A 26,212-nucleotide genomic window follows, 5' to 3' on the forward strand; every position below is an offset into this window, starting at 1 on the left:
TCATCATGTCTTCTCTATTTATTATCACAACGAATAATTCACAGCAATGACCGCATGAAAATGTGGGTCACAGAGCACCACGGATGAAATGATCCCATTTACATGAGTGTAAACACACATCCACATGCTAACGTACACACATGTACGTATACGGTGGAGGGAGGAGGTCGGGAGATATCGCCAAACTGGATGGGGGAGGGGAAGACTTCTGGCAGTTTTTACAATAAGCATGTATGGTTTTTACAAAAACACCAAAGCTATCACTTTTTTAAATTTAGAAAACACAACAAAGTCACTTTTCATAGACACTTTAAGTCTTTTGGCAAACCTTGGTTTTCCTCTCAACAACAGCACAGCCGCCGCCATCAAGAAGGGAACCCACCTGAGAGATGCCCGCCCTCCCCGTTTCCCCCGAAATCCAGGAAGGCGCTGGGGTGAGAAGAGGGCTCCTCTCCTAGACCAGGCTGAAATCCCTGCCCTTTCCTTTCTCACCTGGTCTGCCATTCTAGAAGGCTCTCTCCTAACCACTCTTTAAAAAAAGAGTTTGCATACAGGGAAGAGCAGGGAGGTACCTTTTCAGTCACCTCAGAGGAAGGGGTGAGTCCCACCTGTGGACTCCACACCATTGCCCTCCCCCTCCTCTGGGTCACCTGCTCAGGTTTCTCAGATCCATCTGCAAGGCGGCATCCGGCATCACAGTGACAAGAACCTTCCGGGAGACCCTCTGATGTCGGGCGCCCCTCGGTGGCCCACTCAGGCCTTCAGCAGGGCAATCTTGTGTTCCGGAACAGAGTCTTCGCTGCCATTGTAGGGCTGGGTCCCTGGTTCTTGCTTCAGATATTTCTCTGCAGAAAACACAAGGTTTTTAAACACTAAAAAAGCAAAGTGAGGATGGGTCAGTTCATGGAATGGGATTAAAGGCTGGCATTTTTGGGGGTCTTGAGTGCAGAGAGTTAAGGTCCCTGGGCTGGTGCCCCCTGCCCTGGGCTGGTTTCACCTAAGTCTCCATCATCATCCTCACAACTCTTGGTGCCATGATAACCCTCCTTATTGCCAGACGGGTTCCATGGTGTGGCTGGGCCCAACCTGCTTATCCAGCTCCTGCGGATCAGCTTCTGGCTGCTTCTAGCAGCAACATGGATGAATCTCACAGATACCAGGTTGAGCCAAGGAAGCCAGACACAGAATCCTTCGATCACACTACACGAAGTTCTAGAACAGGCTATGCTGACTGATGGTAGAAATCAGAGCAGCCACTTACTCCCAGTGGCAGTCAGGGGAATGAGGGAAATTTCTGGAATGATGCAGATGATCTCTATCCTAACTGGATATCCACTGCATTCATCTGTCAGGACTCAAACTCACACTTAGCATCTGTGCATTTCATGTGAACTGTGCCTCACATACAATCCTAAAAGAAAATCTCAGAGCAGAAAGGTCCCCTGACAACCTGCCCACTATCTCACTCTCGTCGGAGTGCTCCCCACTCTGACTCAAGCCCTGACTCTCCTGTCTCCCAGGGTTTCAGTCCTGTTGTCCTGGCCCCCCCGGGCGTGGGCAGTTGGGCTGCTGCGGCTCTCTCTGGCCGCACTCACCTGCTTCTTCCAGGGTGCAGAAATACAGGACTCCCTTCAGGTCAGCGGACAGCAGGACACGGAGAACAGGGACCTGTGGGACAGACAAGTGGTGATTCCAGGTGGGAACAGGCTGCCTCACACCTCTGGGAGAGGAACACGCCCTAAGTGAATACTGTCTGGAGGACAAGGAGACGAGTGCTCTGCAAACACAGGTTATAACGGATGCAAGCAGAGCTCTGCGGCCCGGGGCCACAAGACAGGAGCCTGGCCGCCCTCCTCGCTGTGTGTCACTGGGCAAGTCACTCGGCTTCTCTGGGCCTCGGTAGCCTCATCTTGACGTGGGAAAGGTGACAACACAGACCTCACCAGGCTACTTCCAGAGTGGATGCCAACACCCACCTGCAGGCCGATGAGGGCAAGGGTGGCGCCCCGCTTGTGGAAGTCCTCCAGGAGCTCCCCGAGCCCCAGTACCACTGTGTAGTCCATGCTGCAGATGTGGGTGCAGTCCAGGGCCACGGAGCGCGGCGGGGATGCTGGGGGGAAACGAGAGGTCACACTGGGTGCAGGCCACCACAGGAGGCCCTGGCCAGGGGCCTGGGGCCATGTAAGGCCATCAAGAGCACCTCCCCAGTGTGAATGGGAAAGGGAAAGGACGAGGACCCAAGCCATTAGCTGTTTCCTTCACAGGACAGACAAACAAGCCCCTTTCTCCCCTGAATACCAACTCCCGGAAGCAGTGTGCCCTTAGGGGACACATGCTGGGGACCTGCACCCTTACTGCATGCAGACAGCGGGCATGGGGGTTTCACTGGACGAAATTCTGAAATGCCTGAGATCCCTGGACCCAAGGGCAGGTGAGCTCCTTCCTGACAGCTGAGGGCAGGATCTGGGGTCCAGCAGGAGCCAGGCTGGGTGCAGAGAAGGTGGTGGGGAGCTGGGGGTGACCGCAGCCCATGTGGCCACGTACTTTCCAAAGCCCGGCTCAGTAACGCCTCTCGGAGGGTCTCGATCGCAGGGAAGTGCAGGCCGCTCGCTGGCTGCAAGACTAGCATCGGACCCTCTGACACCTGGGGACAGCAGGGGAAGCCAGTGAGCCCTGGAGGCCAGTTCCACAGGGCAGCTCTGCCAGGCTTCTGGTGGATGGGGAGTGCAGAGCTGGCAGGAGCCCGACCCATGGCCCCACCCAGGGCCCCATGCACTGCAGGAGGTTAATGCAGTTAATGCAGGAGGGTCACACCATCCACCAGGTGAAAGGTCACTCGGCAGTGCCTCGGGCCACAGTCACACCGAGAGCCAAAGTGTAAGATGGTGGGATCAAGGGGTCCACCCCACGGCATACTTCACCCCACTGGGCCCCCTGAGGCAGGTGATTCCCCCTCAGGGAGGCAGATGGGCTACCTGTATTTTGGGTCTGGCCACGGAGTGCAGGAGAATCAGCACGGACACCAGGGTGCCTGCCAGGATGCCGTACTGGACTTCCCAGAAGCAGAGCAGGAATGTCACGCAGAGGGGCAACAGGTCCAGCCCTGGGAGAGGGGGTCCAGCTGAGAGGAGGACCCTCGTCGGCGAGCTCAGCTCCTAACTACCTGAGCCCTCCGATGAGGACACCTCATGTATGGCTTTCATGTAATGAGTAAAGGTGTCTTGGACCCCAAGCAGCCCCCAAGGGACCCCCCCCCCGCCCCCACAAGGACTTGGGGACTGATGCTGCTGACAGGCCATGCCAGCTCAAGGATGTCAAAGGCAGGAAGTCCCTCCCTATCTGGCCAACCTGGCCCCCGGCCCCTGGAACGAAGCCACAGTGCGCACTTCTCAGGGGACCAAGGATAAAGGGATGCGGGAGTCACGTAAATCCCTCAACTCCTTTGAGAAACAAAACAGAGTAAAAACTTGTTATAGTACATGAACTGCAGGTTCAGGGGACCTGGAGCTGAAATGACTGTGGAGAAGGGAGGCTGTGACGTGGGCGCTGCTGGTCATCCCAAAGCCCCCACCTCACCCCAACTGGGCTGTTGTCAGCAGCGGCCGACAGCAGGGGCAGGATCATTAATAAACCTCAGACTGATAGGAGACAGATAGGAGACACATACTCTTCACTCGCCAGAGTGTCCTCACGATCTTGGTGTCGAACAGGGGGACCACAGCCATGATAATGACAGCAGCCAGGGCAGACTTGGGGATATAGTAGAAAAGCGAGGTCAGGTAGTCCAGCGACAGCAACACCAGGGCTCCTGTGGGGGTGTGGGGGCGCCGTGACCATGTGGCCCTGCCGCCCGACTCCCACCCAGCAAGAAGCCCTCTGGGGGCACAGAGCTGGGCGCCAGAGCCAACAGCACCCGCACCCCAGGCTCCTTCCTCTCCTTTCCTCCCATCTCACTGCCATGGACACGGGAGAACATGCTGTGTGTGTTCGAGGGGTGCTCACCCGTCATCAGGCCCCCTGCTGGGGTGCACACTCCCGACTGGGCATTCACAGCCGTCCTGCAAGGTGAGAGAAACCCATTAGTGGCTGTCAGTCAGACCGGGAGAGCAGGGGATGTCCACACAGCTATGGCTGGTCTCCAAGAATGGGGGCTCCCGTGGCAGGAAGTGGGCAGTGGGGGAAATGGGAGCCCTCAGCAACGTCGCCACCTAGTGGAGAAAGTTAGACATTGGCGCACTGGGTCCTCTCACCCAGAGGGGACTCCTGGGCCTTCTCAACCCAAAATAACAGATAGGCATATCTGACAGAAGCCTGGTTGTAAATCCAAATGTTCAACACTGTATTTGTGCTAGATATCAGGGGACATAAAATATGACCTTAACTAAACAGGTTCGCAACCCAGTTATGCCAACAAGAGCATATAAAAAGTTAACCTGAAAACTGGTTAGAGGTTTTACTTCATGAATGCTAGTACAGCAGCTACCAAGTCACCAGCATTGTTCTACGTGATTTTCTTTAAACTCCCTAAATAATTTGCTGAGACAGGCCCTGTCATGATTCTACTTTACAGACAGGGATGCTGAGATGTTGGAGGTCGGGCCATGTGCCCTGCGCCCCCTTGACACCAGGGTTTGGGGTGTCAGGAAGGTTTAAGCGCTCAGACAGTACTGGGTTGGGTTCCAGGACTTGGCCTGAGGGCTGGGCACTGATGCCTCCTCTTCTCTTTCCAGCCACGAGACACCCTCTCACCCTGCCCTTCTGCTCTTTGGGGGTTTCTATGGTGACCTCACCTGACAGTCTGCCCCTTCCTCAGGCAGAGCTGCAGTCTTTCCCGCCCCCACTATCTTTCAGGAATTAACTCAAGCAACAAGACACTAGGAACACTTCCATGCATGGGCATCTTTTTAATGTTAAACTGCAAAACTGTGTGTGCATGCTCAGTCGCTTCAGTCGTGCTGACTCTTAACGACCCCATGGACTATAGCCCACCAGGCTTCTCTGTCCATGGGATTCTCCAGGCAAGGAATACTGGAGTGGGCTGCCATGCCCTCCTTCAGGGAATCTTCCCAGTCTAGGGACTGAACCCATGTTTCTTATGTCTCCTGCATTGGCAGGCAGGTTCTTTACCCCTAGCTATCAGCTGAGAAGCCCACAACACTGTGTACTATTGTAAAGAAAACCAGCCAAAGAGGTGAGGGAAGCAGATGGAGTACCCCCGTCCTGCCTCCCTGTGAACTCTGTCAGAGCTGACTGGGGGAGAGAAGACAGATAGGGAGAACCATGAAAACGGCCTCAGGACATGGGAAGGACTCCATAGGGGAGCTGGTTCTTCAAGTCAGAAGACCTTCTGTCCGAGGCTGGGACGTCCCTGGAGACACAGAAGGAGCATGTGGTCACTCACCGTCCAAAGCTGCCTGTGACCGGGTAGGAGGAGAAGAGGGAGCCCAGGATGTTGGTTAAGCCTAGGGAGAAAACAGAAGGAAAGGGTTCATGCAGGAGAAGGATCATGAAACAGAGAGGAAAAGGAGATATGAAGGAGGGACACAGAAACCAGAAAGAAACAGAAGACAGGAGGTGAGAGGATCTACCCGGGGGCAGCCTGTATCGGGTTCTCCCTTCCTCTAGGATGGACAAAACAAACCACCGTCTTTGCCCAGTGTGCTGAGGTTGAGTCCAGCTATGAAGCAATTCTGCCCCTGGCCTTGCCCGTGTGAGTTAGATATGACTTTTCCTGTGTGTAAGAACATGGAATCCCACTGCCCAGAAGTGGGGGGGCAGTAGCTGAATAGGGCAAGTGTGCACAGGCCCAAAGTGCCCAGTCCTGCTGGGGTCCCTCATGGTCTGAGTTCCTTCAAAGTCACACTCCTTCCGTGAGATGACCAGCCAAAGTGAAGCCTTTGATTAATCTGTACTGGACATACCCATGCCTGGAGCCTGGCTGGGAACTCAGAATGGAGTTAATCAGCCCACATTCATCACCACTGGCTTGTCAGCAGCCCCCTCAGTCAGTGGCCTCCACAAAGATGACCACAGTCTCCTTGGTTCCGCAAAACCCACAGCCAGTCATAGGTTCAAGGCCTGCTCTCAAGACAGCTCAGATGACACTCAAGATACAGCCCTCCACAGTCAGGAAGGCTGGGGCCAACTTGAGTCCTAACTCATCCACAGGGTGGAGCAAAGGCAGCCAAGATCCTGCAGGATCCGCAGGCTCACCTGAGACTGTATCTGGCCACATTCCTCAGCCATCTGATCCTCGTCCTGGAAAGCCCCTACCCCCAGCCCAGGAGGAACATTCCAGGTGTTTCTCGACACAGAACAGGCCACGGCCCTCAGGGTCAGGTACACAGCAGGTGCTCAACGAGCCTCGGTCAGATTGGACACTAGATGTCGGTACCCTACTCCTAGCAATTAAACTGAATCACCTGAGACGGGTGCAAGGGCCCCACTCGGGCCAGCTGGGCACCCTGCGTGTCAGCTCCACCACCACCCAGCCCCCGAGAGCCGCCCGCTGCTGGAGTCTTACCAATGGCCAGCAGCTCCTGGTTGGAGTTAATTCGGTAATTATTTTGAGAAGCTAAAGAGAACGGACAAAACATTGTTACTAGATATATATCATAGGAAAACTGTTTGTGAAATGATAAAACAGGATACCAGTTTCTCCCTATAGCACTATGTTTCATAAATATAAGATATAAACACAGATAAAATATATACATATATGCAAAGGTATATGTGTCTCTGTGTGTTTACAAAAAAAAAAAACAAAAAAGAGTAGAAAGACATAGAGTGAAATGTTACCAGCAGTTAATTAGGGTAGTAAGGGAGTTTATAAGTGATTCATTTTTTCTTTATCCATTTCTGAACTGCCAGTATTTTGTGCGACAAATATTGCTTTTATAATAAGGGGAGGGTGTTTTAAACTAAAAGCTCTCTGGTTACAGGTCATGATGACTAGAGAGTCTCAGATGAGGCCTAGAGAGATGAGCAGGAAGATTCAGGAAGAAACCATGGAGGAGCATGAATCTTAAGACAGCAGTTGGCAAACTTTCTATAAAGTGCCAGACTGTCAATACTTCAGTTCTGTTTTAATATTTATTTGGCGACATCAGGTCTTAGTTGTGGTACATGGGATCTTCTGTTGCAGCGCATGGAATCTCTAGTTGCATAGTGTGGGTTTCGTTGCCCTGTGGCATGTGGGATCTTAGTCCTCCAACCAGGGATTGAACTCATGTCCCCTGTATTGCAAGGCAGATTCTTAACCATTGGACCACCAGGGAAGTCTTCAATACTTTAGGTTTTTTTCTTTTTTTTTAATGCTTTAGGTTTTGAGGATCACACCCTCTGTCACACTGCTCAGCTCCCCACTGTAACACAAAGTAGCCACACACCATGAAACAACTGAGCAAGAAACCATCTTCCAATAAAACCTTATTTGTGAACTGAAATAGGAATTTCATATACTTTTCATGTGTCCCCAAATCCTAATCTTCTTTAGATTTTTTTTCAAACATTTAAAATGCAAAAGCCACTCTTAGGTGACGGGTAGCCAGCCGTGGCTTACTAAGCCTTGATTTAAGAGTGCGACAAGCTTTGCAAATGAGCACAGAAAGTCAGCGGACTTGAAAAGAAAACAATTTTCTAAGTAATGAACAAGATGAGTAAAAGTTGTCACATGCAGATTCCAAAATATGCCCCTCCAAATAAAAAAAAAAGGATCAGAAAAATAAAAACTAAGCAAGAAAGATGTGAGCTGAACAGGTTACCAACTGAAATGTAGTGTGGTCTTGAGCGATTGTTGGTATTTGCAAAGGAAAACCCTTTAGAATGCTTTAGAGTCTCCTTGGAATGGTCTAAGGATACAGATGCTGGGACTTCAGGGAAAGAAAGAAACAGAATCCTGGCACAACCTGGGCTGAGCAGTAAACACAGTTTAGGTAGTCATAACAACATACATGTCATATATTTGAATTTTAACCTTTAGAGTCAAATTAGACCCAAAGACTTAACCCTGCTAGAGAATAGAAAGAGCACATCATCCTCACGGACAATATAGAGCACAAGCCCAAGGACCTAAGACAGACGCAGGGACACGTGAAGGGTTTGGCAGCCCCAGCTCAGGCAGAGGGAATCAGTATTGAGCAGCTAACACATACGTAGATTAACATTTTCCAGCCTCTGAGCGGGTGCGGAGGGGACAGACCAGCTGTGTTCAGACACCTGGAAAGGGTACCTTGTTAAATTTTTACGAGTTTTGCTAACAGGTTGTCAAATACAGCCATTATTACCAATTACATGAAAAATTTCAATTAAATCAATTACATTAAAAACAAAGATAATACTTAAAATATGTCCATTCCTAATGTACTTTATTACCTTTCATTATGACCAATGAAATTACTTAGCTGTATGCATACAATGGATAGTGGCTATTTCATATCTCATCACAAGACCTTAATGTTCAGACTCCACATTCAGCTTGAAATTAGTTGGCAGCGTGAGGGTGTATACCACACACAGAAAAGTTCAACTGGCAAAGGCTCAATGCAGGACTTTTTATGTCCACAGAGAGTGGACTGTCAAATACTTCCAGTTACTGGAAGAGATTTTTCATTTGACAATCCATTTTCACTATTTTTTTTCAAAAAACATAAACATGTGTTACTTGAATAAAAATTCAAAGTGTTAAAAATCAGAGCAGATTAAAGCAAGCAGGAGAGCAGGCAAGCAAGGCAGGCTGAGCTCCGGGTTGAGGTGCCAGGGAGGGCGTGGGTGGTGAGCATCTTACCAAAGGATTTGGCCACTGCGATGCTCTCCAGGAGACCCATCAGGGGTACCACGACCAGCCCGGCCCCCATTCCCTGGGAGAGGAGAGAGGGGTGGTGAGTGACCCTCCAGGGAAGGACAGAGGAGGTCTGACCAGGCAGTGACCGGATAAGGCAAGCACTGGCTTGTCCACGTCTGACGGAAGCAAATGTAACTTTAGCGGCAGGGCTGTGAGCTCACACTGCAAAGAGCACGACACAGAGCAGAACACGACAAATTCCTGCTCTGCCAACGTCCGTGATGGCGGAAACGCCCCTGGGCTCAGGGCGGAAAAAATACCCATGGTGTCCCTTGAGGCTGTGCCTAATCAGGAATGCATTCACACCTGTCTCTGTAGCAGAGACGCATCTTCCTGAGGACGCAGCAGTCCGAGCTGAAGTCAGAGCTGCCGGTCTCTAAGCTGATGCATCAGGAGATAGAACCAGGGTCAGGGGCACTGCAGCCTCGGCCAAACTGGCCGGGTTCCGTCTCTACCCACCTGTACCATCTCGGTGAAGGAGACTGTCCCGTTGGCAGTGGTCACTGAGAAGGGAGGGATGTGGGCATCGGGGAGTCCCTCGGGTGTCTTCCCAGTTAGAACAAAAGGTTGGTATCCGGTCACCTGGAAGGAGTATGCGACCAAGGCAGCAAAAGAGACCACCAGGGCATTGCGAGCTAGGATAGACGGGGAGAATTAAGGACATTAGCAAGATAAGGAGGATCATCTCCAGAGAAAATTATAATCCTACATATGTATGTACATACAAAGTTTGTTCTCTGACAATAATGGAGTTACATTAGAAATCAATAGCAAAATATTAATTAGAAAATCACCAAATATTTGGAAACTAACTCCTAAAAGGCTCCTGGTTCAAAGGAGAAATGAAATAATACACTCCTAAATAATCCACAATTCAAAGGAGATGTCAAAATGGAAATTAGAAAGCATTTAGAACTAAATGAAAGTAAAACTATAACCTATCAAAATTGTGGGCTGCAGCTAAACCAGTGCTTAACAGGGAAATTTATTATCCTGAACACTGTATCAGAGAAGGAAGGAACTCAAAGACCTCAGCTTCTGCCTTAAGATTTTGAAAATGAAAGGTAAATTTAAGATCAGCCAATGCAAGGAAATAATAAATAGCAGAGTAGAATCAATGAACTAGAAGAAAGCAATGGAGAGATCAATGTTGAGAGAATAGAGAATCAAAAGTTCTGTGAGATAAATAAAATCAATACACTTCCAGATCAGTTGATAAAGAAAAAGGGCAAGTAACCTGGGAACAAGTCCTCACTCTGCCTCATCCTTCCTACGTGACCTTGAGAAGTCTTATTTGGTTTGTCTGTTTTATCTTTCAGAGCCTTACTTCCCTCACTGGCAAAACAGGGAAAATAATACCCTATCCTCAAGGCTGTGATGAGAATCAAAAGAAGTGATGTTTGTGAAGTGCTTCCTGAGAGTCTGCATTTCCAACAAGTTTCCAAGCTGCTGGTCTGAGTTCACACTTTCAGTGTCAAACTTCTAGACAACAGAACCTGTTTTCATTATCTTACAGATGACTATACTAAAGTGCATAAAATTTTGAAAACAACTCATGTAAGTGCCAAGTGGCTAAGCTAGGACTTGAAGCCAGGAATTTTGCTTTTTTCTTAAACAGAATTTTTTTTTTTTTAAGTTACCTATAGATGGCTGGAGGAATACAGAAAAGAGTATATTAGAAGCTCAGAGAGTTGTTTTTATTTTTTGGCCACACCTTGCAGAATGCAAGATCATAGTTGCTGGATCAGGAATCAAACTTGTGCGCCCTGCAGTTTCCACTGAATCACCAGGTAAGTCCCCAGGAATTGTCACTATAAACCCAGTGCTCTTCCACCCTCCCCACCATCTGGAGTGCTCAACATTTACCCACGGCCTTCAGGCTGCAGAACAGGGTCTGGGGAGTGATTCTAGGGACTGAGAACCAGCTGGAAAATCTGGAAGTGACTCAAAGGCTAAGAATCTAGCCACCCCTTCTCACATGTGGCTGGATTTCACAGCTGCCAAGGAGTAGGTCCAAGTAGGGTAACTTCTGTTCCCTTCAGCTCTGGGAAGGCCCACTAGGTATCAGCACTTCCGTGCTTTGCTATACTTGCAATTCTATCTTGGTGTCACCTAGTGGCAGCTCAGTGGAGAGATTTCTATTGACACCCAACTCCCATCCCTCACCCCCACTACCCAGAGATGGCCCTTCAACCAGCCAATGGTCTCGTGAACTCTCCTCATCTGGCAGCCTTTCATCTCAGCCTTTCTTTACAGATCCTCTGGCTGATTCCAGGCCCAAAGCAAAATCTTTACCCTCTGAAAGTGAAAAGTGAAAATCGCTCAGCCATGTCTAACTCTTTGCGACCCCGTGGACTATACAGTCCATGGAATTCTCCAGGCCAGAATATTGGAGTGGGTAGCCTTTCCTTTCTCCAGGGGATCTTCCCAACCCAGAGATCGAACCCCAGTCTCCCACATTGCAGATTCTTTCCAGCTGAACCAAAAGTGAAGCCCAAGAATACTGCAGTGGGTAGCCTATCCTTTCTCCAGTGGATCTTCCTAACCCAGGAATCGAGCCAGGGTCTCCTGCATTGTAGGTGGATTCTTTACCAAGTAACCTATTAGCAAAGTCCTTACCCTCTGCAGCTGCACAATTAAAACAGGACCAGTTTGTCTCAGTGGAACTAGTTTTCTCCCCCAGAGACCTGCCAGGGTTTCTCAGCCTTTGCACTGCTGTTTTGGGTCAGATCATTCTTTGCCATGGGCAACTGTACACTGCAGGATGTTTATTGATGTCCCTGGTCACCACCCATCACATGCCAGAAACAGCTTTGCCCCGCAGGGCTAACCACAAATGTCTCTGGACATTGGCAAAAGTCCCACGGTTGAGGGGCAGGGGCATGGTGTACAGTCATTCCTGGCGGAGAACTTCTGCTGCTAAACCAGTTTCCAGGCTGACTACGTATCAGAACCACCTAGTGAGTGACATGAGAATCTCGAGGGGTGGGATTCCGGTTCCTGGGGTGACCACAACGTGAGCCCAGGTTAGAGAAGACAGCTGTGGAAGTGCCCCCTCAGCCGGAAGGCTCCCTCACCTGTGGTGGCAGTCCAAACCAGCCCGTGGCTGAGCCGCACTCCAGTGGGCATCTCGGGATGGACAGGAGGCACGTGGTCCCGCATCAGCTTCAGCACCAGCAGCAGCACCATGCAGACCAGCCCCAGCACCGCATCGCCCACCCTGCAGACGGACACCAGTCACCGCCCAACCCCGCCGACAGCACCGGCCTTCTGGCCTTTGGCTGCTGCAAAGTTTTCTCTCTCGAATGCTCTTTTTGCTTTTTTCTAAGAAATCTGTGTCCCTATTCCACTTCAAATCTTTATTCAAAACTTAGTAGGAAAAAAAAAACTTAGTAGGTATGCAGGCCCTAGGGGTTGAGGGCCAGATCACAGTGGTAACTGCACTACCACTCATAGTTTCAGTTTGTAGCTCTCTGGGCTACAAATGACTCGTTGGTTCCAGAAGACTCACTTCTGACCAGTCCATCTCCATCTCCACTGCCCACTGTGACCCCCACCAGGTATATCTTATGGGCCTGGAAACCTCAGCAACAGATCAAAAGGGAAGACGATGGTCACAGAGTTTCTCCCCGACTCCCTCCAGGTAGCTCCCCCTACAGCTCCCTCCTGGTCATTTCTTCCTCTTGCCCCTCCAGTCAGAGAGGGGTCCTGACCTGTGGCCAGGACCATCACCTATTTATCCCTTTAACCCACTGGCCCTCTGGGAGACGCAGTTCCATCTGAGGGAGGCACTTGCTAAGGGAACTGCCTCTACTTGTTGCCCATCCCTTGGGAACCTGCGTATCTGCCGCCTCAGCCTCCCCCTGCCCTACGTTCTCCTCTTTGCTGAACTATGGATTCTTTGAGTGACAGACTGCCTGCCCTTCCCTTTCGTGGTCTCTTCTTACTTCAACCAACTGAGAAAGCCCTGCATGGGGTCATGCTGACCAGCGCATGGGACTGACTGGAGCAGAGCTTTTCAAGCTTCAATCAATATGCTGGCCAATACCCTGGGGCTCTTGTCAACCTGACCAATTCAGGTCTGTGCCGGCCAGAGTGTGTATATCTTACCAGCTGCCAGGTGATGCCAATGGTACTGCTCATGGGACCCCTGTTTAAGCAGCAGGGCCCCAGAGGACTGGAACAAATGCCAACTGGGAGTGGAAATGGGGAGGGGACTGGGGGAGGGGTCTACACGGAAGAGCTTACTAACGCAGGGGGCAGAAACTCAGCCGACCAGTACCTGGTCTCTCCGATGTTGTGGAAAGTGTAATACACTTGCAGGAAAAACTGCCTGGGGATGTGCTGCAGTCCCAGCAGGTTCTGTTCAAACAGAGATTGTGGTTAGACAACTTTCTGCAACATAAACCCTGAGGCCTCTCCCTTGCAGCGTCTTAATATCATTCTAAACCTGGAGTCCCCCACCCTCAAGCGCCCTTCCTGAGGGAAAACACTTGCTGGCTCTACCGGGCTTATCTAAGTCCATTCCCAAAGCCTCCCACGGGCAGATGGAAGTCATCCCTCCCCAAGGGAGAAGGCACGCGGAGGGCATTTCACAATGTTCACGTTGTTTCAGGCCTTTGCAAATTATTTTCCTGTCCGAGGAAAATCAGTCTGGGCGACCTCCAGCCAAAGAAACTGGTTCAACAAGTGCCCCGATTAATGGCCCAGGGTCCAGAGTCCTGCGGCGCCGACCCGCCCGTGCAGACCCGGCTGCCTGTGGCCGGCGGCCTCGTCCATCACCTAGCGGCCCGCCCTCCACAGCATAGGCCCCGCCGCCATTGGCCCGAGACCACGTCCGTCACTCGGAGGCCCATCCTCCGGGCACCGCCCCCTACCGGAGGGAAAAATCTGCGCAGACAGGCAGAACTGCGCAGGTGGGGGCGCGGGGGGCGGGCCGCGGGGTGGGGGGGGCGGGGAGCGGGCGGGGCAGGGGGGGGGGTCCAAATCAGCAGTCCTCGTCAGGGAGAAGGGGCGCCACTCTGCTTTACTTCTTTATCTGGCTGGGATCAGAAGGGGCAGTCGAGGCCAGACTCCCAGGGTGGTCAGGCTCCAAGGACCCCACAACCCGCTGTGCACACAGCCATTGAAGGCGAAGGACACTGAGGAGGTGGGACACACACAGGGGTTTCTGTCCTGGGAAGGGGACTCCTATTTGGGCAGGTGAAGAGGAACCCCACCCCACCCCAGCCTAAAGGCTCTCAGAGGGCTGTCATGACATAGTCAAGGTTTTGAAGACAGGGCCTAGGATTGTCGAATAGGATGCGTAAAGCAGCTACCCTCTCACTGTTATTAAAAAAAGAGCATTTTTGACACTAAAAATGAAGGATAATGTTTCCAGAATAAAGGACACAGCATCCCACGAAACAGCATTTGCCAAGCTTACCCTGACATATGTGTGTACATAATCTATCCTTTGAATTTACCCACATTGTTCTAGGCTGTTTCCTCCCCTGTAAATGGAGATATGACAAGCTTACCTCCCAGAGGACTTGTGAGAACCAAATGCAGAGTGCAGTCAGTCCCACACCCGAACGGGTCAGCTGCCTTAGTCTCTCTCACAAGTACCCCTCTGGCGCTTTGTGTTTTCACTTTCTTACTTGGCCTCCATCCTTGAAGACTGTCACCGGCCAGACTGAAGCGGAGCCTGACAGTGGGACTCACACCATAGAGAGCCTGGTGTGTGCATGTGTCTGTGACCCTGAATCTCTACGATTCAGCTCAGTTTCATTCTGCACAGCACAGCTCGGGACAGCCACGTTGGAAGCAAAACAGTCCCTGCCCTCCAGGCACTCAGAACCCAGTGGAAGGAGAACAAATGATATCCTCAGATGATGGATGATTACTGATTCTAATACTTGCCACAGACGTTTAAATGGAAACATAAAGGAGCATGATATTTGAAAATCACTGAATGAGAAGTTGGGGGTGGGGAGACATAAAAATGAAATCACCTAGCTAAACTAGCTTGGGGGAGCAATTTGCTTGTCAAAATTTTGGCAGTATGCTTGTGATCTGTGAAGACCTGATGGCTGAGTGTGTATTAGAGGCTGCAGAACTCTGTGAGGTGAACCAAGCACTTAGCCATGAAAACACTGACAAGTGTGGGGGCTGTCATTACTGGTTCCCCAAATTACCTGTGGTAGAACTTGGCCATCACTCAAGATCTCCCCCAAAGGATGGTTTTATTAATGGAGACTCAGGTCAGCACCACAGGCTCTGGACCCTCAAAGAGCAAGAGTATGACAGGCCCACACATATCAGGACACAGCCTCAGTCCTGTTAGCCAGTAGGTGCCCCAGGGCCAACTAGTGTGCTTACCTTGATCTGCCCGAAGCCGATGATGATGGCAGCAGCCGAGGTGAAACCTTTAATGACGGGACAGGAGATGAAGTCCAGCAGGAGCCCTGGACAGCCAAGAGGGAACACCACGCTGGTCCCAGCCCTACTGGCTCAACGTGGGCTGGGAGAGGTGAGGGTTTGACTGGGGCTAAAGACTAGTGGAGGGCATGCCCTGTTTGGGCTGGTTTGGAGAGCAGGAGAGACTATGGACTGAGCCCATGGGCACTTCTCCAAGTGTCCTGGCTGAGCATAATAGGGAAGGGCTGAGAGTCATCCTTCCTTAGACACACACACACACCCATACTGGGATAGCCCTTGAAATGCAAAGAAGGAACTGCTGAAGGCATGGCATCCCCAGGAGAACTGTGGCCCCCCACCCTCATGGCAGGAAGGCCTGAGAGTCTTACCTAAGCGCAGGAACCCCATGCCTAACTGGATGCAGCCTGATAGAAAGGCCAGCAGCACAGCATACGCAGGCTCGTGGAAGGTGTAGAAGGAGACCAGGAGGGACATGATGGCCGTGGGGCCCAGTGTCACATCTCGGGAGGTACCCAGAAAGAAATATACGAAGCACCCCATGAAGGCAGAGTAGAGGCCGTACTGTTGGGCAGAGAGAGCAATGAATACCCATGAGGCACATGGCACACCCCTGGGGTCACTGGCGGAGCTGACTGAGCAGAGGAATCTGTGTTGTCTGCTGTGTATTCTGGGCACAGCAGTACATACAGGCGGGGCAAACTGCTTACCCTCTGTTACCCAAGGTTGTGGACCTACAGTGAGTAGGGGCCTCTTTTCTACCCACACCCACCTGGGGCCTAGTGTTCTTATGTCTGAGTCCATGAGCCTGAGAAAGGGTTCTTAAAGCCAGGGTGAGTCATCTCGCTGGCCCCATCAGGCCATCCAGAGCTAACTTGGTGCCTGTGTGTAACAACTGTGACAAGAAGGGTTATAGGGGCACGTGTCTGCCCAAAGGCCATCACATGCTCTAGGTTACAAAATAAGGCTTTGTGGGACTGGAGCCCAGGGTGCCCCCTTGTCTGGAGGTGATACTATGCCTTTCTACTCTGCTCCTGGATGAGCACTAAGGCCTGGAGTGGGGTCAGGCTGAGGGGAAAGGAGGTGGGGAGCAGGAGGGGCAGACATCTCACCTGGGGAGGGAGTCCAGCCACCTCGGCATAGGCCAGCGCCTGGGGAATGACTGTGAGCCCGACTGAGATCCCAGCGATGAAGTCCATCTTCAGGGCATACCAGGTGTAGTCAGGCAGCCAGCCCAGGAAAGGTAGCCACTTCTGCATGGTCTCAGTGGACCAGCAGCAGGACATAGGGGCAAAGCCCTTGGGTGGCTTCATAGGAGACATAGGAGGCGACATGTCTGGAGAGGGGGGTAGGACACAGACCAGCAGTCAGTGTCTGGGCCTCAGAAAATCCAGCAATAAGGGAGGAGGGGGTTGCCCAGAGACCTCAAGAGATGCGCCATTGGTCTCTCCCACGTAGAGGGGTGGAGCCAGACGGGTTAAATCTGCCCCCACCTTGCTGATCTGAGACAGGAAACCAACAGCTTATGTAGAGAAGCCCCCAATGGAAGGTGCAGTGCCCCCTCCTCACCGACTGCTCTCGCTGAACCCCACCTGCCCAGACCCTAGGTGCCTTCTCTTCCGCCATCAACTCTGGCCCAGAAAAAAAAAAGAAAAATGATTTCTCAATGAGAAGCCTAAATGGTAACGAGATTCAACGTTTCGCTTCCCAGGAAAATTTATTTCCTTTTTTATTCCCCGCTCTCCCTGAAAATTTAACGGGGAGCAGTGCAGAGAAAAGCAGGTCCACGGGGACAGCCACAGCTGTCCGGCAAGGAGTGGGAGGGGTGACTGGACGTGCGAGCGTCCTGAGATTTTCCAAGTGCGCACCACAGCAGGCTCCACCCACTACGGCAGACTGCGGCGCTGTGGTGGGGGGGCTCCCACCCCAAGGCTGCGCCTCACCCCAACCCCCACCTGTGGCGTTTCATCTTTAGAGGAGCCCTAGGTATTCTAGTCTGTTCTGAACGAACGTCAGCGGCTCCCCCACTAATTTGGGTCGCGCATTCTCTGGCGCCCTTGGCGCGCAAAGCCCGTCCTGGCGCCCCAGGCGCAAAGCCCGTCTCAGCCCACCCTCTACTCCCGGCCCTAGCTAGGATGTTCCAGACATAACCTGCCCCCCACCCCCAAAGCCTCTTGCCCCGGACGCTGGGGTCTAAGGCGTGGGGATTCCACGCTGGCTGACCGTCTGTGGCCTGCTAGCCCCAGCAAGACGGAGTGTGTAGGGGACCTGGGTGGGGATGAAGTGGGTGGGAGCGGGGTCCCCGCGGGAGGCGCCCGTACTCTCGAACCCCACGTCGCCCCCCGAGTCGGCCGCCCACCAGCGATCCCGGCCGGTACCCGGGCGGCTTGCTCACCCGGTCCCGGTCCCAGGCCCCGCCGCTGTCCGCCGCGCACTCACCGGACGCCACAGCTCCGGGTCTCCCGTCGTCTCCGCAGCTCCGGGTCTCCCGTCGTCTCCGCAGCGGGTCTGCAGAAACCGGAGAGGGAGGGGGAGCGGGAGCGGGGGCGGGTCCTGGGCGGGCCTGGTGTACACGTGACCGAGGGCGGGGCGGGGCGGCTCTGGTGCTCACGTGACCGCGGAACGGCGGCCAGGCCGGAGCCGCCACCATGCGAAGTTCTGGGCAGGTCTGCGGGGTGCTACTGATCTCCGTGGCTCTCTGTTGTGTGCACCGGGCGCGCCCCCGGAACGTGCTGCTGATCCTCGGTAAGTGTTGACCCGCTGGCACCCCGGGCACTGCCCTCTACCGCCGCCGGTTGGGTCTCCCAGAAGCGGCCAGTGCTAACTCTCAGTGCCCTGCAGCCCTCATTTCCATTCATTTCCCGGCTCCTTTCTTTGCTGGCCCCAGACTCTTTGTGATCAGCTCCTTGGAGAGGCAGGCAGAGGCAGCCCCGCCCACTGGAGGGCCTGGAGGGGTCGGGACCAGCGTTCACACTCCTCTCCTGCCCCCGGTTCTGACCCTGTACCCCGGCGCAGCCCGGGCTAGCCCTGCGGTCTCCGCTCCCCACCAATGGAGGCTGGGCGGTTTTCCAGAGATTACGGAGGGGATGCCAGAAGTGGGGGCTGGTGCCCAAGGCCCCAAGGACCAGTCAGGGTGCCCTCGGGCTCTCATCTTCTTCCCAGCAGTGATGACCCCTGTTTGCCCTTCCTTTTTTAGACCCCAGAGCGCTGTAGCTCAGCTCTCCTCCTCCTGGCTGAAGAGAGCAGCCCCCCACCCACCTTCTCCACTGGCCCCCACCATCCTGAAACCCGAAGTTCCTCTAGCACCCCGCTGTTCACAAGACTTCCTGTTTGGGTAACCAGGGCCCAGCTCTCACAAGACAACCCGATTCTTTCCTCTTTTGAGGTCTGGCTGTCTGCCAGGGTCTCGCTTTCTGATTAACATTGTGGTCTTGGGCAGGCCCTTCAGCTAATTGTAACATAAACAGCCCTGCACTGAGGGACTCCCTTCAACTCCCCCACTTTGAGGGGCATGGGCAGAGAACCTGCACGTGGATCCATATCCTCATGCATGTCTTCAGAGCCCAGGACTGCATGGGCATACCTGCCTGGAGCTCAGGCCTACCTGAGTTTTCACTCTGCCTCCTAACATGTTCACCCACTTTTCATACATGTCTGGTGGCATTCTCACTCAAGTAACAGGCCTGCTGAATATCATGCCCAGCTGGGAATCACACCTGCTAGGTATCACATCTGCCCAGGTATCATAACTGCTTAGACATCACTGGCCCAGGCCACTGCTGCAGGACCCAGGTCTTTCTCATTTCCATATGCTGCTCCTTCTGAGCCCAGCCCACTTTGTCCTTTGTTTTCCATCTTCCTAAGCGGACGACGGAGGCTTTGAGAGTGGCGCCTACAACAACAGTGCCATCTCTACCCCACACCTGGACGCCTTGGCCCGCCGGAGTCTTATCTTCCGCAATGCCTTCACCTCCGTCAGCAGCTGCTCTCCCAGCCGCGCCAGCCTCCTCACTGGCCTGCCCCAGGTGAGGGCGGCAGGGGGGCAGGAGGAGGGAGTGCCCCAAGGCCTCTGCTGCTGAGAACACTTCCCTTGTCTCCCTGGGCATTGTCCACCTTCCCTCCGTCACCCCCAGCCAAATAGTCCACGTGCAGCCCTGCTCCAGCACCCTGTGACTGTGAGCAGTCACTTACCTCTGTGAGCCTCATTCTCCTCACCTGTAAGATGGGGTCATGCTTATAGCTCACTCCTGGGGATTACTATAGGATTGGCCAAGTTAACACCCTGTGTGTAAAGCTCATAGTAAGATGCCTGGCAGTTATTTCCTCAGCCCGTGTTCATTCTTGTCATGATATTGTCCCAGGAGCTTGTGTGACGGTAAACGCTGCCATTTAAGGCACTTACTCTATTTTTATTGAGCTGATATATATAAATACAGTTTAAAAATGTACTGTTTTAACTGTTTTAAGGATACAGCTCAGTGGCATTAAGTACATTTACATTGTTGTGTAACCATCACCACCATCCAGGACGTTTTTATCACCCCAAACTGAAACTCTGTCCCCATTAAACAGTAATTCCTTCCTGCTGCACCACCAGCCTCAACCACCAGTCAACTTTCTGCCTCTGTGAATTTGGTTACTCTTGGTACCTCATGTAAGTGGAGTCACACAGTACTTGCCTTTTTGTGACTGGCTGTTTTCACTCAGCATAATGTCCCCAAGTTTCACCCGAGTAGTGGCACGTGTCAGTAACTCACTACTTTTCAAGGCTGAGTAATGTTCCATTGTGTGACAGAGCATATTTTGTGTATCGATTCATCTGTTAATGGACACTTAGGTTGATTCCACCTTTGGCTATTGGAATAATGCTACTGTGAACCAGGTGTACATGGGCACTTACTCTTGATGTGTTACCTCACAACATTATTTTATGGGAACACAGCTGTGGTCTGTGCGTTTCTTTCTGAGAGCCTGAGCCAGTGAAGAGAAGGCCTACGTAAAGAGGAGACTGTGACCTGAACACAGAAGCTTCCTGAAAGGTTAATCAGGCAGCTGTAGGCCATGCTCACCTCTGGACAGTGGGCTGCAGGAATAAGGACAGGGGTTTACCTTCTTGTATCTCTCTAGTCTGAGTTTGTAACATGTATGACAATTTCTTTCATGCTATAAAACGGCTTGCTGGGATGGCTTTCACTCAATAGTGTGTGGTCTTGATAGAAAAATTGGAAAGTATGGATATGCAAAAAGAAGAAAATAAAGGCTACTCCTAATTTTGGTGTACATCCTCCCAGTCTGTTGTATTTTCCTGCCAAAGTCCCATGGGAAGGACCTGTGGGCCTGTTGGGCAGGGAGTGAGACGGAGAAAACCTCTCTGAGGATGCTAAATCAGGGATCTGTGAAGGGCCAGGTTGGTGAGCCTGGGAGAGCGGGAGCGTTGCAGGGGGAGACAGAGGGCAGGGGTGGTAGGACCAGGTGGTATCCTGCATCACAGCAACTCTGCTTGCAGCATCAGAACGGAATGTACGGCCTGCACCAGGATGTCCACCACTTCAACTCCTTCGACCGGGTGCAGAGCCTGCCGTTGCTGCTGGGCCGAGCTGGCATTCACACAGGTGAGGGGCTTCGTGTGGCCCCAGGGGCAAGAGAGCAACTTCCTATCCTGCCCCAGAGATCCTAACTGGGCTATGGGCTCATGAGAACAAGGGCTCTGCTGCCCTCCTGGAGGCCGTAGCAAGACACAGGGTCTGGGGAGCAGAGAAGGGGGCAGAAGGGAATGGGAAACCAAAGGGGCTCTGAACAGGCCTGTCTCCCTGGCTCCAGGCATCATTGGGAAGAAGCACGTGGGGCCAGAGATGGTGTATCCATTTGATTTTGCGTACACGGAGGAGAATGGCTCTGTCCTACAGGTTGGGCGGAACATCACTAGAATTAAACTGCTGGTCCGGAAATTCCTGCAGACACGGGGTGACAGGTGCGCAGAGAGTCCCCCCACTTACCGCCCTCACTTAGCCAGACCTCTGGGCAGTTAATACTGGATGCGGCTCCCAGAGTCTTTGGTTGGGATTCTTGGAGTCCTCAGACAGCTGGGGTATGGGTGGGGGAGAAAATTCCCGATACTCAAGTTGATCTGGTCAGAGGAAGGGGAGACATGGGGAACCTGAGGTGGCACGGATCACAGAGAGGTCATCAGTTGTAGGGGAGCAGACAAAGCTGGGGGGTGTTCCTTCCTGAGGGATGAGGCTCCCCAGGGTAGAAGTAGGGTGATGGGTCAGCCATCTGACCTTGACCTCAGCGCTCAAGCCCATTCCTCCACCTGCAGGCCTTTTTTCCTCTATGTCGCCTTCCATGACCCCCACCGCTGCGGGCACTCTCAGCCACAGTATGGGGCGTTCTGTGAGAAGTTTGGCAATGGGGAGAGTGGCATGGGGCGGATTCCAGACTGGACCCCCCAGACCTACAACCCGAAGGATGTGCAGGTAGGAGGGCCCCTCTCCACGTTTCCAAGAACTACCCTTCTTCTTCCACTTTGTAAATCGGGGGACCTGTGCCCCTCCAGTGGGTTTGCAGCCCTGGCCCCAGGTGTGTAAGAAGAGATTCTGACTCATTGGAGCCAGGTCCCCATCAATGGGATGGCAGAGAGAAGGGAAAAGACATGGATGATGTTCCCAGAAGCATGGATCTTCTGGATTAGTCCATTCAGGAAGGAAGATGATTTCGGGCCCTGGGAGGAGGGCTGGCACCTGTATCTCCCACGCCAATTTAAGGACTGACCACTCTGTCTCCTCCCCAACCCATCTGTTCTAACCTTGACTTTCCACCCACCTGCCCCATCCTAGGTGCCTTACTTTGTCCCTGACACCCCAGCCGCCCGAGCTGACCTGGCCGCTCAGTACACCACCATTGGCCGGATGGACCAAGGTGGGTTCAGGGAGCCCAGGCGATGGGATAGGGCACATCTTAGGCCCCCATCTTGGACCAGAAGCCAGAAGTCACAATGTTGCAGAGTTGTGTTCTCTTAGGGGCCTCTGAGGGAGAGTCCTTGCCTCTTCCAGCTTCCTGTGGCCCCACGTGTTCCTTGACTTGTGGCTGCTTCACTCTGATCTCTGCCTCTGTTATCATATGTCTTCCTCCCGTATCTTCTCTTTAGTCTTTGTCTCTCCTCTTTATATAAAGAGACTCATCACCTGATTTAAAGACTGCTTAGGTACTTTAGGATTATGTCATCTTGAGATCCTTGACTTGGTATCTGCTGGGCAGGAGCCTGGCTGGTGGGAAGGAAGGCAGGGGTGACTGAAGGAATCGATGGTGCAGGGTCTGATGAAGAAATGCAGGAGTGCACACACATTCCCATGACTGCGTGTCTGCCTGTGTCTGAGCTCTGCTCTCCCCTCCACACCCTGCAGGGATTGGACTTGTGCTCCAGGAGCTGCGTGGAGCAGGTGTCCTCAATGACACCCTGGTCATCTTCACATCTGACAATGGGATCCCCTTCCCCAGCGGCAGGACCAACCTGTACTGGCCAGGCACTGCAGAGCCCATGCTGGTATCGTCCCCGGAGCACCCAAAACGCTGGGGCCAGGTCAGTGAGGCCTACGTGAGCCTCTTAGGTAAGACTGCATCCCATACAGCAGGGATCGGGTGGCAGTGGGGGTGAGGGAGGAAGTGAATGTCTAGTGGGACCACAACGTCCAGATGTTGCTCCTTAGCCACTGCCTTATGTGGTCACCCCCATTCTACAGTTGCAAAAATGAGGCTCCGAGACATAAAGTAAGAAGTCCAAGGTCACACAGCTTGTAAGCACCAAACTTGGATTCTAGTTTGGGTCTCACTGCCTTCACGCCTATCATTTTTCCACTGGACCATTGGGGAGCATCAGTCACCTGGAGCACTTGCTAGGATCTAAATATCCCACTGCATGGAGTGATTCAGTAGGTCTGGGATGGTGTCCAAAAATTTGCATTTCTGACAAGTTCCCAGGTGATTCTGATGCACCTTGAACCCACTTTGAGGGGTCAGGGCAGTAGCATGCTTGGGCCCCCATGGCTCAGGGCTCACATCTCCCTTTGGCTCCAAGGTCAGGGAGTGTTACAGCTGCAACACAGAGCAGGAATAGGTCCCTAGGGGCCTTCCTCAAGGATTTTAGAATTCTGGGTATCACGGAATTGGCGCCTCCTGTTATATTGGAGGCATCATAGCCCGGAGGGTGATGCAGCAGCAATGGGTTGACCCCTAGCAGCTTCTCCCTATTGGTGATTTGATGTGCGAGGTGGCCCACCAACTTCCAGAGTGGCTTGGATTCACCCTTTCCAGGGGGCTGGACCTAGTGCCCTGGAGGGCCTGCCCTGCTGAGATGCCATCTCTTTCCAGATCTCACGCCCACCATCTTGGATTGGTTCTCCATCCCCTACCCTAGCTATGCCATCTTTGGCACAAAGACCGTCCAGCTCACTGGGCGGTCCCTCCTCCCAGTACTGGAGGTGGAACCCCTCTGGACCACAGTCTTCGGCAGCCAGAGCTACCACGAGGTCACCATGTCCTACCCCATGCGCTCCGTGCACCACCAGAACTTCCACCTTGTGCACAACCTCCACTTCAAGATGCCCTTCCCCATCGACCAGGACTTCTATGTCTCACCGACCTTCCAGGACCTCCTGAATCGCACCACAGCTGGCCAACCCACAGGCTGGTATAAGGACCTGCATCACTACTACTACCGGGAGCGCTGGGAGCTCTATGACAGGAGCCAGGACCCCCATGAGACCCACAACCTGGCTGCCGACCCCCGCTATGCCCAGGTTCTGGAACTGCTTCAGACCCAGCTGGTCAAGTGGCAGTGGGAGACCCATGACCCCTGGGTGTGTGCTCCAGATGGGGTGCTGGAGGAGAAGCTGATTCCCCAGTGCCGGCCACTCCACAACGAGCTGTGAGGCTCTTCCTGCCCCTATAGTAGGGGGCCCGCTTGTCCAGAGTCTGAGCCGCGTCCTGGCAGATGAATTCCTGGGGGGTACCCAAGGTGCTGCAGGATCCCCAACCTGTGACAATATGAGGATGGTCTGGGGACTTGCAGGGAAAAATGTGGTTGGGACATGGGGCTTCCGATTCTCTTGGTTCTTTGGAAACCACAGACGTTCTTGTGTTCCTCACCTGAGAGGAGATGGGTTTCCATGTGCCACGAGGGTGGCGGGTGGGTGCAGACCACACTCAGTGTGGGGACAGCATCTGTCAATCCTGGTCTGGATAGGGAGCCTCTGAAGGACCTTTGGGCTTTCTTCTCCCTTCACTTTGCCCATAGTCAGGCTCCCAACCCCTGGGCTGGGTTTCCGTGAGACTGCTGATTCTTGGCAGGCTCCTTGAGTGACGGGTGTCATCCTGGGGCCTGTATGGGCAGAGCTTGCCCTTCTTTTTGAGAGGGTCCCAGGATGAAGATGCCACTGCTGAAGGCGTGAAACTGCCCCACTCATTGGGTGAATCCTGGATGAACACGAGTCTGTAGCACAGACAGCACTCCAGACCTCCCCTGCCTCCGCCCACCTGGGAGCAGAAGCTCTGCCTGGGAGAGCCCAGAAAAGGGGCGCTCTCTCAAGTGGATGGACTCCTGTTGCCCTCCCCACCCCCATCATCTCCATCCTGTGGAACATGGGAGGGGAGCCACAGGCCTGAGCATTCTGTAAAAGCTTTTTATTTTAGTAAAATATATCAAAGTTCATTTTCTAAATTTGTTCATGACACAGGGGCCATCAGCAAGGCCTCTACTCTGTCCACACGACCTTCTTCTGCTCATCCATGACGGCCAGGCGGACGCAGCCGAGCAGGACATCCAGGTCACTCCAGCTTTCGGGGGCCAGGCTGCTATATAGACAGGGCACTTTATCCAGCTCAGCCTCCTCCTGCCTGGCGGCCTCTAGGAACTGGTCCTCTGCAGTACCTAGCCGCTGCAGAGCCTTCCTGCCAGGGCCGGAGATGGGAGGGTGACTTAAGGAGAGCCTTGCACTTGTCTCCCAGCACAGAGCCCCAGAAATCAGCTGCCAGCTTGGAATTCTAGGGGCCTGGATGGACTGATGATGCAACAGCTGTCTAGATACCCTAGACACGGGTGGCCTGATTCAAGGTAACCTAATGCCTCATGAAGAAAATACAACTGGGGCCCTAGATGATGTTGCACTAACGGAAGGTGGTCTAGTTTACAACTTCAGTTCTGAAATTACAAAGGGAGCAGCAGGACGTCTGGGTTTGTCCCAGTTATGAACCAAGGAGTGTTTTTCAGTCTCTGTCCTCACCTGACATTGTTGGACTGTTAACTGTACCCCAGGAAACATGTGGCCTTAGCCAAGGTATGGTTCTAGGGTCTCACCTTACTGTCCTCTGGGTTGCTCCTGGGGGCTGGCTGCAGGACCTTTGTCCTGGATTTTGTGGGGGAACTGCCCTGTGACACTTAGGGGCTGGCACAGGGGGAGATCCTGGAAACCCCGACACAGGCTCCAGATGTGTTCACCATGGGCCTCACGGGGAGTTCCAGCGCCCGTTCAAACACCACCACCAGCCCCCAGGGGTTCACCTACTTGAATTTCTTTGCCATCTTCTCATTGACGGAGACATGGATAATGATGGGGAAGATCTCCATCCTGTGCAGGACGCAGACACTGTCCAGCTGGGTGTCCAGGAGGGCGTGGGTGTTCTGCGGGGAGTGGGGAGAGAAGTGAGCCTCAGCCTCAGAGGACACGAGGGGGGCCCACACTCAGGGAAGACGTGGAGGGAAGGGTGTGGGTAGGACTGAAGTTTGCAAAGGAGATGGGGAGAAGAATTTGGGAATGCCCCTTTGTATATGAGCATGCTTGCTGTACAGTTTTAAAAGTTTCTATCCACCCAGAGGGATCGGGTGGAGAGGGAGGTGGGAGGGGGGACCGGGATGGGAAATACATGTAAATCCATGGCTAATTCATTTCAATGTATGAC

At 53.0% G+C, this 26,212-nt stretch overlaps 3 protein-coding genes across 6 annotated transcripts in view; 1 reads left to right on the plus strand and 2 right to left on the minus strand.

Annotated features, from left to right (window-relative positions):
* Positions 1-17,924, minus strand: SLC26A11 (solute carrier family 26 member 11). 2 transcript variants are annotated; one of them, XM_020914440.2, is made up of 17 exons: positions 17,699-17,924; positions 16,372-16,595; positions 15,631-15,823; positions 15,203-15,288; positions 13,125-13,204; positions 11,920-12,062; positions 9,302-9,477; positions 8,786-8,858; positions 6,524-6,574; positions 5,402-5,462; positions 4,003-4,058; positions 3,668-3,808; positions 2,976-3,103; positions 2,545-2,644; positions 1,977-2,110; positions 1,596-1,668; positions 1-845 (listed from the first exon to the last, which is right to left on the minus strand). In XM_020914440.2, exons 1-17 carry the CDS (start codon positions 17,907-17,909, stop codon positions 754-756), a joined length of 2,022 nt encoding a protein of 673 aa, XP_020770099.2. In that variant the 5' UTR covers positions 17,910-17,924; the 3' UTR covers positions 1-753. The 2 variants fall into 2 exon arrangements, with proteins under 2 accessions (XP_020770099.2, XP_070335909.1); XM_070479808.1 differs by having other exon boundaries at positions 17,655-17,717.
* Positions 17,908-24,965, plus strand: SGSH (N-sulfoglucosamine sulfohydrolase). 3 transcript variants are annotated; one of them, XM_020914443.2, is made up of 8 exons: positions 17,908-18,004; positions 19,124-19,284; positions 20,766-20,871; positions 21,080-21,230; positions 21,579-21,735; positions 22,096-22,177; positions 22,663-22,866; positions 23,627-24,965. In XM_020914443.2, the coding sequence occupies exons 1-8, from the start codon at positions 17,908-17,910 to the stop codon at positions 24,184-24,186; spliced, it is 1,518 nt and encodes a 505-aa protein (XP_020770102.2). In that variant the 3' UTR covers positions 24,187-24,965. The 3 variants fall into 3 exon arrangements, with proteins under 3 accessions (XP_020770102.2, XP_070335911.1, XP_070335910.1); XM_070479810.1 differs by having other exon boundaries at positions 22,663-22,838; positions 23,627-24,014; XM_070479809.1 differs by lacking the exon at positions 19,124-19,284 and having other exon boundaries at positions 17,934-18,004.
* The window catches only part of CARD14 (caspase recruitment domain family member 14), a 21,374-nt gene continuing 20,084 nt past the window's right edge, over positions 24,923-26,212 (minus strand). The window contains exons 19-20 of the mRNA XM_070479811.1: positions 25,819-25,934; positions 24,923-25,204 (exon numbers count right to left, since the gene is read on the minus strand). Of these exons, the coding sequence (XP_070335912.1) occupies positions 25,009-25,204; positions 25,819-25,934 (312 nt within the window). The 3' untranslated portion in view covers positions 24,923-25,008. The remainder of the gene's footprint in view (positions 25,205-25,818; positions 25,935-26,212) is intronic.

Source organism: Odocoileus virginianus, chromosome 17, assembly GCF_023699985.2.
Source record: "Odocoileus virginianus isolate 20LAN1187 ecotype Illinois chromosome 17, Ovbor_1.2, whole genome shotgun sequence".
NCBI classification, from domain to species: Eukaryota; Metazoa; Chordata; class Mammalia; order Artiodactyla; family Cervidae; genus Odocoileus; species Odocoileus virginianus.